The sequence below is a fragment of the Sander vitreus genome, chromosome 8 (assembly GCF_031162955.1).
Source record: "Sander vitreus isolate 19-12246 chromosome 8, sanVit1, whole genome shotgun sequence".
NCBI classification, from domain to species: Eukaryota; Metazoa; Chordata; class Actinopteri; order Perciformes; family Percidae; genus Sander; species Sander vitreus.
Window position 1 is genome coordinate 29292393 of NC_135862.1, and position 14081 is coordinate 29306473.

Sequence of the window (14081 nt, forward strand, 5' to 3'; positions counted from 1 at the left end):
CTGCCTATTTGTGATTTATTATTATTATTATTATTATTATTATTATTATTATTTACACAACATTAATGTTAGGCTTACTGGCCTGTAAGGTAGCAACTGAGGTAGCCATCCACAAATACAGTTAAGCTTAAGGATTCACTGTGCCACATGCATGTTTAACATTAAAACATGGTGTATAAATATGTCAATAATTATTGTTTTAATAGCTTAGTATTGTTTGCACCATAAAAGGTCATTGTAGGCCCAGTTTAGTATGCAACTCAATTTTATACAACATGTAGTAGGGGGTCCCTGCTCGGTCTGTCTTTCAGTTAGGGGTCCTTGGCCTAAAAAACTTTAAAGACCCATGAACTAGTGGAGCTGGACGGGGAGTTTGAACCATCAACCTTCTTTCTGCTGATGAGCCAAACCCTGTGATTCATGTTTTGAAATGTACTCCTCTTGTAAACAAATACAACCAGTGGTCACCCATAAAATATTCAAATATTGATGATAAAAGAGATCAGGACGGAAAAAAAGACTGTCGTTGTTTCCAGCTGAATGTGGTCTCTCTGCCTGGAGGTGTTGTAATGAAAGGTGGAGACCATAGAGGGAGGGAGAGGTGGGGTTTTCCAAATGATGCAGGGAACTGAGTGGCTCATTAACCCTCTGTTCCAGTAACATCTGGGATCATATTGCAGAGAGCTGTTTAGGGATTATTAAGACATGAATAATCAGGACTCAGAGAAATGTGGAAGAGAAACTGATATCAATGCGAGCGAGGTTAAGAGATATGGGAAAAGAAAGAAGCATAATGTTGGGTATTTAGTTCCTCTCTTTCACACAGATGTAGACCTACAGTACACACAGAAGCATGCAGCCACACTGTTTAAACATGTGTGAGCAGTGAAGGGAAAGTACCCAGCTCAGAGAGGAGCGTTTGTATTTAGTGTTTTGTTGCCCTTGGCTCTTGCTTAGTGCAGGTCAGCACATTTCTCTATGCTGAAATCAACCCTCTGTGGTGTGTGTGTGTGTGTGTGTGTGTGCGTGTCTGTGAGCGTGTGCATGGGTGTGTGTGTCTCCAGTGAATCCCCAGGAAGTTATAAATGCTCTCTCTCTCTCTCTCTCTCTCTCTCTCTCTCTCTCTCTCTCTCTCTCTCTCTCTCTCTCTCTCTCTCTCTCTGTGGCTCTCTTTCCTTCCCTCAGTGCTCTGAAGGGTTCGACAGGGTTTTATTGTAAGCCAGAGCAGTCGCTTACATGATCTACAGTACAGCAGCTTTTAGCCATGCCTGCTGTCACCTACTGTTGATATATATATGTGACACAATAGCTTTCACTCAAGGCTGTAACAGTGTGTATCTCTACTGTAGCAGGGTTTACATTGGCCAAAATGGAGAAAGGCAACAATGTCAAGTGTATCTGTGTTTCCGGATAGATTGTTCCTTATATTTGTCCATAACTTCTAATAGTAAGGCTCTTTAAAGCTGCTCTAATCAATATTTTTATATTAACAACGGATTGAATGATTTTGTATAATGTCTAAGGGGTTATTCGTAGTGACAGACCAAACTGAAATCTTTCTCTGCAGTTCTCTCTCTCTGCTCTGCAGAGCGTTTTAGCATCTTTTAGCATATTGTTTGGGTTTTATGTCCCGCTTTACTTTACTTTTCTCCTCAGAGTTATTTGCAGATGCAGCCGACAGCTTTTGTTTAAATGAAAAAAAGCTTTCGTAAACCCACTGTGCTCCACCTGCCCAGCACCAAATGGCACACAGACAAACTTTCTGGTAAACACAGTGAAGTATTTAGCACAGATATTTGAGTCCTGGACTTTTTCGGGTGTTCAGGAACACAGTTAATGTACGGTACAAATTCATTCTAATGTTTCTGTGTCAAGCCCTGAGGAAGAGCACTGGGCTTTGAAGCCAATTTGACAAAGTGGCCTAACCGTGGAATTACAACTTCGGGGTCCGTCAAGTGATGCCATGTGGCCCAAAAATACTTTTTCACCTAGCGGAAGAGACGTCTGTAAATCAGTTGATAAATTTATTTTTTTAGCGTCACAACCCCCGTGAAATAACTCGTTTCACTATCATTATTTGATCTATTCGGTACGGTAACATTTGGAAAGTCTAGAAGCCAACACGATTCAGTTATTTATTCCCTATGCAAGTAAGCAGTTGCAGTTGAACTTTTTTGACTTCTCACGCCACTGAGCAACTTTCAAAGGAACGAACGGGGCCTTGCCTCCAACACTGTATCCAGTTCACTTTATGCATTCATTACATTTCATTTACCTGACGCTTTTAAGCGACTTTCAATATGTGCATACAACCATGAAGGTACAAACTCAGAACAGCAAGAATCACATAAAAGAAGTGCATTACCTTCAAGTAAGCCAAACTACAAAGTGCCACATTTACTGTAAGTGCAACATATACGTTTAATTATCTTATAACCATTATCTTCTTAGCCAAGGTGCAGTCAGAAGAGTGTTTTTTGTTTGTTTTTAGCCTGCGGCGGAAGATGTTCCACCATCCATGATGTGTGTAAATAGGCAATTGTTTGCTAACGTGTGTACTACGACCAATTTATAAGGTGATGATATGTCAGTGTCGTGTTTGCAACTCGTTCTGCTGCCCCCAAGTGGTAAATAAAAACAGTTAATGCAGTTTTAAGTAAAAGTAGCAATACCAGAATGTCGATTAAAAGTCCTGCCTGCGAGATTTTGCTTTGAAAGTAAAACCTGTTTTTATTATTATTATTATTATTATTATTATTGTTATTATTATTATTATTAATGATGCATTAAAGCAAGACTCATAAAACCACTATGTGCACTGAATTGAGCAAGGGTGCATAATAAGTGTAGAATAAGTATAAGTAAGTATAATTGAGTAAATGAATAAAGTAACATGATACATAAATAAAAGCCCAAGTACCTCAACATTGTATTTAAGTACATTTGAGTAAATGTTACTTTAGATACTTTCCGTCACTGCGCATAAGACAGACCAGCCACTGCAGTCTGTTCTTCCTCCAGGATTTGAAGTCACCTTGAATGAGTTTATTTTAACACGAAGCAGCTGGATGCCGAGTCACTCCAGAGGAAAAAGAGTTGAATTTGATTTTCTCCAGCAGGATCTCGCAATCCTGTGCAGCGGTACAGTATAAACAACACATACAGTACACCGGCCACATCTGTTGGGCCTGAACAAACCTGCATAATCACCCTATCATATGAGTGCTTTATAGATCTATAAAAGAATAGCAGCAGAGTGAAGCTGACTTTTGTAAGAGAGGGAGGAGGAGTTGCTGTGTTTTTTTATTGTACACATGCTGTCCACTTATCTGACACGTTTCTTCATTTCATTCCCACACTCTGTGTTTTTCTGCTTCTTCCTTGCAATCCTTCCCGCAGATTCATGTTGCTCTTGTGAGTGTTTTTACTTCATGTACATGCAGTATGACAGAGTCAGACCCTCCTTCCCCTCTCTAACAGTCAGCAGACTGAGAGCAGAGAGTTGGCTGGTTGGGCAAGTAACATGCGGATGTGGCAGGAGCACACTTAATTGTTTTCAGATCCATCGGCCCATGCTGTGCGTGTGTGTGTATGTATGATTGCAGGCAATAGCACATGTTGGGTTTTCCCCATTTATCGTGAAAGATTGAAATCAGGACAAAAGCATGTCCCATCCCTATTAATTAGCTACTTATCTATGATAACCTGTAAGCTTACATTATCTTGCAGTCATAACTTGCTAACACATATAGCTGTCATCTCGCACACTTATGACTCTTTATTTTTCATGAATCAGCATTTCGATCCTCCTTAGTTCCTGTTGAACTATATGACAAGTACTAACCTTTATTTAAATTTGTTTAGATACAAACATACTGCATCTACAAACAGGATGTTTTAAACACAGGAATGTATTCCAATAAGTAGAGTAACTTAAAATGATTACAGGGACTGGGCCATTCAGCCTGTGTTCCATACATTATACAGAGCATACTGTCCACTACATTGTAAGATACAGTAAATGTCTGATTAGACCCTCCTCATGTGTTCAGTAAAGCACTTCTATGCTTAAAAAAAAAAAAAAAAAAAAAAAAAACTAAGCTGCTATGATTAGGGAAGCTTTGGCTTGTGTTTGTGGGACAGTCAAGTTGCAGTTAGGGACGTCTGCCGTTTTGTTTTTATATACGTCTGTCGTCGGGATGACAGACAGCCTCACATCACGTCAGTAGCGGTTAGCTAGTAATGACACTCAAACGGACATATCCCTCTTGGGCAGAAAAGGAAGAAAAATGTTCAGAGGATGAAGGTAAGGCATTTGTTCATGATGAAATTGAACTTGTGGGGTGGAGGGGGTGGCTGTAATGCTAGCCAAATGTTGAGCAAGTTTGCTACTTTTTCCTGCTGGCTATCTCAGCTAGCCTCAGCTAAATATATAATTTAGCTTGCTCAGCTAACTAGCTAGCTGGCTAGGATTGCTAATAAACACAGCTTTATATAGTGTTTACGTCATGTGAATATACTGGGCTGTTGGACTGAAGTGACATCCGTTTGAGATTATAGAAGGCTGCAGAGCACTTTGGTGGCAGCTCGGTAACATTACACTTACTTAGGGAAGGAGGGTGTGTTGTTGGGCAAATATCGTAGCCGGTGGGTGTCGCTTCTCAGTCATCTCTTTTGCTGTTAAAATATTTTCCACAGTAACAATACTTTAGTGTGTTGTCATTTTATAGGCCTATGTGCTTTAGAAATAAAACGGATCACTGTTTTAAGAAAGATTTCCTATTAATATTTGTTTGTGATCAATTTTGCTTGGTAAACTAAAGACCTTTATCTTTGCAGGTGCCATTCTCAAATACTTTGTGGCTTCAGACCAAGCACAGCCAGCGGGTTGTTTATCAACTCCTGACCAAGAACAGCAGGTGCATCTGTTTCAACGCCTCCATATTTCATAGGTCTTATTTTCGTTTTCTGTTGGTCTTGTGAAATGGCCTAAAACATTAGACTGTGATAACAGTCCACGATCACAGAAACAGAATGGTCCTGCAGTATTTTATTTTACTTTTTCTTCGAAGTAAAAACCCTTATTTATTTTCTGTCCATTTTGGGCAATGGCCCAATCTTTTCATTTTAATGTAGCTTTCTTTGTTCTAAATGTTTTTTTTAATAAACCTGTTTGAGGAAAATCCTGCATCTGTTGCATTTATTGGCGTAGATCAATACAGATCAATGCATCTCAACAGATAATTTTAAAGGTTTGAATCCCTCCCATCGTAGTTTGACAAAATACGGGCCCCCAAACAGCATCTTGCATAGGACCCGCCCAAAGCTAGAAACGGCCCTGCAACAGACACATAGCAACATTAACTAACATTCATTTGGAGCCGTGTTTACATCCATCTGATAAATGTAAGTCCACTATTCACTCTAGCTCTGTATTTAATCTCTACCAATTCCTAAGGGAAATATCTGGTTCTTCAGCTGCTAAATGCTGCACTATGTTCATCAGCTAGTCGCTAATGGTCTCTGCAGAGTTGGGTGATAATTCTCTGTGGGTTTGCCACTATGCGTGATCCCTTTCCCATTATACACAACCATTAAATGTGTTATTAATATAAAAAAATGTTGATTAGAACAGCTTTAAAAAGCCTTACTAATAAATACCTTAAAAGAAAAATCCATCCTTATACAGACACACTTAACATTGTTGCCTGTCTCCATTTTGTTGTTGCATGGTATGTTTTACTTACTCTATGGACATTAGAAAGGTTTGGCGGGGGATCTGGGATCAGTTTCTGAGGTGTTTTTGAGCAAAGCATGTCAATCCCAATTTTAATCAGAGCAGCAGTTCGTCCAACAAAATTCTTTATCCCTACAACTGCTCCTCGAGGGCGTTGGTATAAATAAGAATGCCCTCTCAGTCGACGAGCCTGGTTAAATATTGGTTTGCTTGTGCTGCCAGATCTTCCTCCTCACTTTGTCTTAGCACTGTGCCAGCCCTGGAAAGAGTGTTGCTTAGTGTTTGAGTTTGTTCAAGCAATGACAGCACAGCTTCAGCGTTGCATACATATATATGGTTGTAGAATGTTGCCTTGTGTGTGTTTTTGTGTCAGTGTGGGACTGTGAGGGCAACTTGTTGACAGAAGGGGGAAACTGTGTGGGACTGTTTCCATCTGGTCAGATTGGAGCGAATGCAGAATTCACTATTATGCTTTACTGCACTTGACCCATCTGCAAGCAAAGACATATCAACTTGAGGTCACTGCTATATTGTTACTGCACATGCTTCAGTGTGCAAACAATCTGTTCTTGAGGCTAAGGAGTTAATGCTGTCCTTAACTGTATCTAGTAGGGCTGCACAGGATTTCGCTGCACTTTCGGGATTATTCTCCTCTGACGGCAATTCACTCTTTTCGGATGTCCGCTTTGATGTCCTGCTACCTTCCGCTTTATTTGTGTTGTAATTTTAAACTCCAGTCAATTTATGAGGACTATGGTTAACCGCTCCTCAGATCTCTGCATGGGTAAATCCAGACAGCTAGCTAGACTATCTGTCCAATCCGAGTTTTCTGTTGCAAGTTTCCTTCCCGAGGCTATTTTGCAGCGGCACCGTGGCTCCACTCTGCGCTTAGCGCCGCCATGACGATTGGGATTGGTTTAAAGAAATGCCAATAAACCAGACCATGTTTTTTTTCCCCATCCCGGAATGCTGTGTGGACTAGCCGGACCCTCCTTTGCATACCTGTGGAGGAATGTCTGGCAATGCGAGACTATCGCGATATCAACTAGCGCAATAAACACATCGCGAAAAGCTGCGACATATCTTCAAAAGATCAGTAGAACACTGCACTTTAAAAATGCAACTGTCATTCTTTTGTAGTGGTGCCTTTTTATGTTCAATTCAGTGTTCAATTTGATTAATAAAAGAATGTTGGAAATGATTTCCTTTCATTTGTTTCAAATTCAACAAGCAATTTGTTGTATTTTTAGCAGAACACTGAAAGCAGCAGAAAGGCAGAACTAAGTACACGGCGTTATTGCATATCACATATTTTCCTCATATGGTGCAGCACTACTATCTAGTTATCCCTGACCCCTGAGCTCTGTGGTTTTAACCTCTTTTTTACTGGATGATCTCTCACCCCTGCACTCCAGAGCCAGACCAAAGAGGCCGGACGACGAGACCAAGCTGTCAGCCAGGAGCTTCCCCCTCCTCAGCCGGACCTCCCTCCCCCCCCCCTTCCCCCTCCCACTCCTCCACCACCGCCACCTCCTCTACCTGCTGGACAGGGCCAGGACGCAGCAACACCGACCAATAACCACCAGGGGAAAGCGGGAAAAGGTGAAGCAGCCATACAGAAGCTGTTGTTTTTTTTTTTCAAATGGTAGTGTCACTCCCAGAAAAACACTTACCATGATCCTGTGCTATTTACAGTACATATGGGCCTCTGTGATGGAAATCTTCTCTACTGCGCTGTTGTATTCTGTTACTTTCTACTTTTCTTCATTTCACTGCAGGGGCGTAGCACAAAATTCTGGGCCTCGTAGAAAGGCATCTCTATCGACCCCTTCCTGCATCCACAGCTATTCATTCTAGCATCTTTTTGTTCCCTCCATTTCCAGCCCCAGTCCGAAACCCCTGTCTCATTGTCTCTCTGTTTGACTTACTTCTACTCCCAGTTAAGCCCAGTTGAACAAGATGTGGCATGCTGGCACATCTGCACTCTACAATTAAGCTTAAAGAATGCTGCCCTAAGGCTAAAGTGTGTGTGTGTGTGTGTGTGTGTGTGTGTGTGTGTGTGTGTGTGTGTGTGTGTGTGTGTGTGTGTTCAGGGTGATGCATCAGTTTAATCATCAAAAAGTATTTTTTTCCAAGTATGATAAATCAGGCTATTATCATGCATTCTACACAACATTCCCATATGAAATTAATTAAACATAATTTTTTCCATTCGTAATTATATTATTCAATTCAAATTCAAGAAAGTTTTAAGTTTAAGTTTTTCTGTCCATGTGACAAATGTCTGAATTTCACTCTCCTTTTCTGCTCTCCACCAACTCCTTAGAGAAATAGATCTTTAGCTGCTGAATGCAAGTATGTAGCTTGTAGTTGGTTTGTTCACTAAAAGTAGCTTCCTGTTGCTACAGGAAACACGGTTGAATCAATTTAAGTGGGTTTATGGTTTATTAAATGTGCTGTAAAATCAAAACAACGAGCTAAAAGAGGCAGAGTTGGGTGATAATTCTCTGTGGGTTCATAACTTTGAGCGAAGCATATTACACACTGATTCACTGTCAATATAAAGATATTAATCAGTGGAAAACAGTTTTATCTTAGTCATAATTATCTAGTGTCTTTTTTGAAATTTTGCGATGCAAATGTATTATGTTATAGACCCAATCACAATGTTTGTTTGCAATAACCTCTGGGTAGAACACCTGTACAAACGGGGATGAGGAACAACTGGATATACTCTCATCTCATTCATCTGAAATGCATGTTTGATGCTTTCACATGTCAACACTTTCCCTAACATTAGGTTGGAGAGCTAATTTACCTGTTGGGCCACAGACTAGAGAAAATTACACCACCCTAACTAGCAGTCTGTCCGACCGGCGGTGAGATGTTTCTGTTCGTAACGCTAGATTGGGAAACGTTAAACTGTTGGAAACGGAAACCTGAAAATAACAACAGAAATAAACAAATTTGCTAATTACACATATCTCGGCAATTCAAATCAACTGTCGGTCTACCCGGAAGTGAATATTAGTGAGTAAAATAATTCTATACATTCTATGCCGTAGCAGGAAAAGCACAGGTAGAATTGATAACATGCTGCATTCCTTTTAGGTGAGCTAGTTCCAGGGTCCTACTATTATGCATGCTGGCTTACTGGGACACTTGATGGAACTGTCTGCCCTGAAAAGGGTCTATAAGAATTGACAAAGTTGTGAATTGTCTCACACTAAAAGGGGCAACAAAACTACCTCGACAATGAGGGAAATTTCTCTAATCAGGCAGTGAAAATAGCACAGGATTTTGCTCTTTGAAAATTAACAGTGCAAAAAAAGTATAAATCTTAACTTCGCTTTTACTAAACACACATTATGACAACAATGACAGCAGTGTCTTGTTCTACATTCTAAGTCACACTCACACTGAATTATTGGTTTATAAGACCACTTAAACACCTTGGATATATTCTTATATCATTTATTTGTAATCAATCACTCAGTGGCCAGCTGGTGTCTCAGGGTGTACAGTATGTGGTTTTAGTTAGGGCGCAGCTCTTCAGGCCAGTCTGTTATTGTCTTGGCCCCCTGCCTCTGTTTGTAACACAATACTTAACTATCTCACTACCTCATGGTCACACAACATAGCTGTCACCAGCATAAATCAGATACACACACACACACACAGTTGTATCCAGCATGCACAAACACATAAAGAACAATGCATAGAAGTGTGCACACTCACAGGCGCACAATAAAGTTGATATGGCATGCCATACCGTTTTCCCTGTGTGTTACAGTTACAGGGCAGAACGAGCCACGCCTCATGTGTTGGTTTTACGATCTGGTTTTCTGGCACACACACATTTAAACTGTAGTTGTAAAGTAATAAAGACACATAGGCAATGTGAGGGATATTTATGAATATACAGTATTATCTCTTTAGAAGATAATTGAAACTATTCTTTTGATCACGCCATGCAGACACAATCCTGGACCTCATAAAGTGTGTGTGTGTGTGTGTGTGTGTGTGTGTGTGTGTGTGTGTGTGTGTGTGTGTGTCTAGATTAATGTGAATGGCAGGCGGCATTTAGAGCCTTCCACAGCTGCTGCCTAACACAGCAAGGTGGTGACTGATGTGTGTGTGTGTGTGTGTGTGTGTGTGTGTGTGTGTGTGTGTGTGTGTGTGTGTGTGTGTGTGTGTGTGTGTGTGTGTGTGTGTGTGTGTGCGCGTACTCATGTCTTTCCCTCCCCTGCTGCTTGTCCCTGCACGCCTCTGCCACATGTGGTTTCAGATAGAGCTTTGGAGTCTAATATGTCTAAATCTATACCTGGAGGTCTTCTGCACACACACACACACACACACACACACACACACACACACACACACACACACACACACACACACACACACACATCTATTCAGCGTTCCCATCATTTCAACTCATGTGGAACAGCCCTAACAGAAATAAGACACAGAAGTAAACATATGCGCAAATAATCCAAGACGTGTGCACACATGTAAATGCAAACAGTCGTAACTTGTATATGACGGATTTGCATTCATATATTACAAAAAAAATATGCATTTGACAGGAGACAGAGGTTAAAGGTATATGTAGGGCTGGGCAATATATCGATATTATATCGACATTGATATATGAGGCTAGATATCGTCTTACATTTTGGATATCGTAATATCGTGACATGACACACGTGTTGTCTTTTCCTGGTTTTAAAGGCTGCATTACAGTGTTGTAATTTTCTGGACTTACCGGACTTACTTACTGTTTTATAATTTTCCATGGTATCCACATTATTGGTGATTATTTATCAAAACTCTCATTGTGTAAATATTTGTGAAAGCACCAATAGTGAAATCTTCAATATCGCCACAATATTGTGATATTTGATTTTCTCCATATCGCCCAGTTCTATGTATATGTAGGATTTTCCTTAAAAAAAAAACTATGTATAGACTAATACAAAAGTAATCCCTCTCAATCATCACTTAGTGTATGGATGACCCACTAGAAATGTGATGCGGTGTCTGTATCTGCAGAGACCGTGTCCTCTGCCCCTATTTTCTCTTTTCTTCTTATTTCTGTGGGTGCTGGACATTTATGAGCTTCAGCAAAGAGCCTTGCAAATAATATCCATCAAATAATATACAGAAGATGAAGTTTACTGACCTGCTGTTGAGTAAGTTAAGTAACTGCAAGAATGGGGCCCCTACTCTTCTTGAAGTTGACGGTAACATTACAAAAAGACACATTGTGACAACAGTGAGTAGTGAGCTAGCTAATGACATTTAGAAATAGCTCAGTCCCATCGCGGAAGTGTAGTCGAAAGGCAAACTGCTGCAACATATTTCTTGGTATTTGCTTGGCGAAATTGCTAGCCAATTGCTTATTTACCTGTAATTAACGGAAGAAAGACATTTAGTTGCACTGTAGTTTCTACTAGCGTAATGGCTGCCGACGTCAACAGAAGCTTTTCCTAAACTTAGAGTTCACTCTGCCATTTACTGGTCAATGTCGCCGCCTAGTGGTGAGGAGTGCAAATGACTTTGACCCCACTAGAGACTTTCTTTCTTAGCTGTAACTGCATACAGTATAAACATCTTAAGTTAAGATGCTTCTTTTTGTAACATGGGAAAGCTGTGTGATTACTTGGTGTTCCTTAAAGACATGGAGTTGGACAGTGCAATTCCTCAGCTTTACAAACTGTTCTAATTAGTGGTAACAATTGGAGCTACATCTGCAGGTGTAGAAAGGAGCTTCTCCTGTTTAAAGCGGCTCAAGTCTTACACCCGTAACACAATGGGCCATTTAGGCAGACTAGCTCTGCTGGCCGTTGAGAGGACACTGGTCAAGTCACTGGAAAAGACGCCTAGTTGGTACGACAGGGTCACAGAGCATTTTCTGGAAAAGGAACATAGGGCAGAATTTACGTATAAATAAATGAACAATTTTTATGATGTTGGCCGAAAATGAGCTTCCCCTCTTTGAAAGACCAGCAGCCGCCACTGACTGATACCACACTGTAAAAATCCTCTGTTACAAGTTAAAATCCTGCATTGGAAATGCTACTTAAGGAAAAGTATCATCAGGAAAATGTACTTTAAACTTAAACTTTCACATTTTAGAAACCGGAAACTATCCAAACAGTTCTGTCAATCAACTAAGTGTTTAATCGGTTAATCATTTCCGCTGTACTCTACTTGTAGGCCGTTATATTGTTGGGTAGTTTAATTTCTAATAAAATATAATATTTGTAGTGGAGTAAAAAGTACAATAGTTCTCTCTGAAATGTAGTGACGTAGAAGTAGAAAGTGGCATGAAAAGAAAAGACTCATGTAAAGTACAAGTACCCTTAAAATGTGTACAAAGTACAGTACTTGAGTAAGTGTACTTAGTTACATTCCACCACTGCAGTCAGTGCAGTTCCACCTGATGACATGATTAAACTACTTCACTTATGACTTACTAGTTTTGTCCTCACATAAGTTTAAATTCCTCCTGGCTATTTCAACTTTAAATGACGATGATGATGTGTTTAAGCACGGGTGTCAAACTCAACTTCACCAAGGGCCACACTGGAAAATGAAAATCGCATTAAGGGCCAGACATGTTTGACATGCTTTTATTCAACCGAAAAAGTAAAATACCTTAGACTGTATTATTCGTGTTTCGTGTAGCTTTCTCCCTTACAGTTTGGTCGACATAAAGCCCTAAAAAGTTCCTTAGCCATTATAGAGTTTAGCAAATCAAGCAAAAACAATGATTACATTTTTAACAACCTGTTTCACAGCCTGAATGTGTAAACTCTCTGGTTCTGTGGTAATTTCTGAGTGTCAAAGTCGGCAAATCTGCCAAATTCTGCTTTAAGTGTCGCATAACTGCAGTCTGAAAAACAGTTTCCCGTCTTTTTGGTTTGGCTCACATCTAGGCGGGCCAAAATCTATTGTCAACCTAAATTGATATGTGGGCAGGATCAAAATTTGCAAGGGGGCTGGATTTGGCCCCCGTGCCTTGAGTTTGACACGTGTGTTAAAGCAACTGTCTGAAACTGGCAAAGTGTGGCAAATCATGTGTGAACCAATCATGTGCTTCTTTCAGTGGTGATTGAGAGGGTGGTGCTGAGAGGAGTGACACACACGACTGAAGATACTAGTGAATATGTGTTCGAGGTGGGTGCAGTCTACACACAGACGCCTGCTCACTTTTCCAAATGCTCTTCATGTGTTCACCCTTTCCTTTCACTTGGTTTTCTACTTCCTACTTCCTCGCGATTTTCTACATCACCTCCACCTTCCCCTTCTCCTCATCCTCCCTCCTCCAGGCCAGCTGGTCAGACGGGTTTGTGTCATCCGTTGTCAGAACTCGGCAGGAGGTGACAGAGCTGCTGAGCCAGGTCAGGACCATCACGGTAACACACATTCCCTAGTCTGGCTTTGCAAGACCTTCCTTCATAGCGCTGCGGAGGAGGGTCTGGCAAGTCCACACGGCATTCCAAGATGGGAGAAAAACGTGCTCTGGTTTATTGGTATTTCTTTCTGCGATGCGGACATGGACGATTCTGCATCGATGCAGTGACAGACCATAATCGATTATAGCCTGATATACTGACGTTGTTTATTGATTTTTCCGGTGGCTGCTTTGTTTTGTTTTTGCCATTTGCCTGGTGTGTTCAGACTCTGCTACATTCAGGAAGTGTCTTTTTGAATTTGTCGATGAAAACCACGTGTGGTAATATATAATAAAAATTGAGGGGGTGAAGCATCGTGATATCGATTCGAATCGCTGACAGGATAATCGTATAGTTTTCCGCCGCAAAATAGCCTTGGTGAGGAACTTGTTTTGATGGAACACGCGTACGTTCAAAAGTTGTTTTAGTCGTGCAACAGAAAACTCAGATTGGACAGATAGTCTAGCTAGCTGTCTGGATTTACCCTGCAGAGATCTGAGGAGCAGTTAACCATAGTCCTCATACATCGACCAGAGTTTAAAACTACATTCCCTAATTGATAATAATAATCTCAGATTGAGAGAATAGTAAAATGTCTTCTACAGATTGACCTTTTACAAGTGTAAAGGGCCTATACAATTCGAAATAATTAAATGAATCAATCAATCACTTCCCCCTAGGGCTGGGCAATATATGGATATTATATCTATCCATATATGAGGCTGGATATTGTCTGAAATTGTGGATATCGTAATATGGCATAATTGTTGTCTTTTCCTGGTTAGGCTACATTGCAGTAAAGTCATGTAATTTTGTACTTGTGTTGTTTAATGTTTATTTCTTACCAGACTGTTCTAGCTGTTTTATCATTTGCCTTTGTC

General features: G+C 40.5%; 1 protein-coding gene across 5 annotated transcripts in view; it reads left to right on the top strand.

Annotated features, from left to right (window-relative positions):
- Window positions 1–14081, top strand: part of zcchc14 (zinc finger, CCHC domain containing 14) — a 48144-nt gene that overhangs the window by 11016 nt on the left and 23047 nt on the right. For 4 of the 5 annotated variants that reach the window (XM_078257766.1, XM_078257762.1, XM_078257765.1 and 1 more), the window contains 3 exons: window positions 7153–7339; window positions 12852–12922; window positions 13075–13161. In XM_078257766.1, the coding sequence (XP_078113892.1) occupies window positions 7153–7339; window positions 12852–12922; window positions 13075–13161 (345 nt within the window). The remainder of the gene's footprint in view (window positions 1–7152; window positions 7340–12851; window positions 12923–13074; window positions 13162–14081) is intronic. The other variant, XM_078257764.1, reaches the window with a different exon arrangement.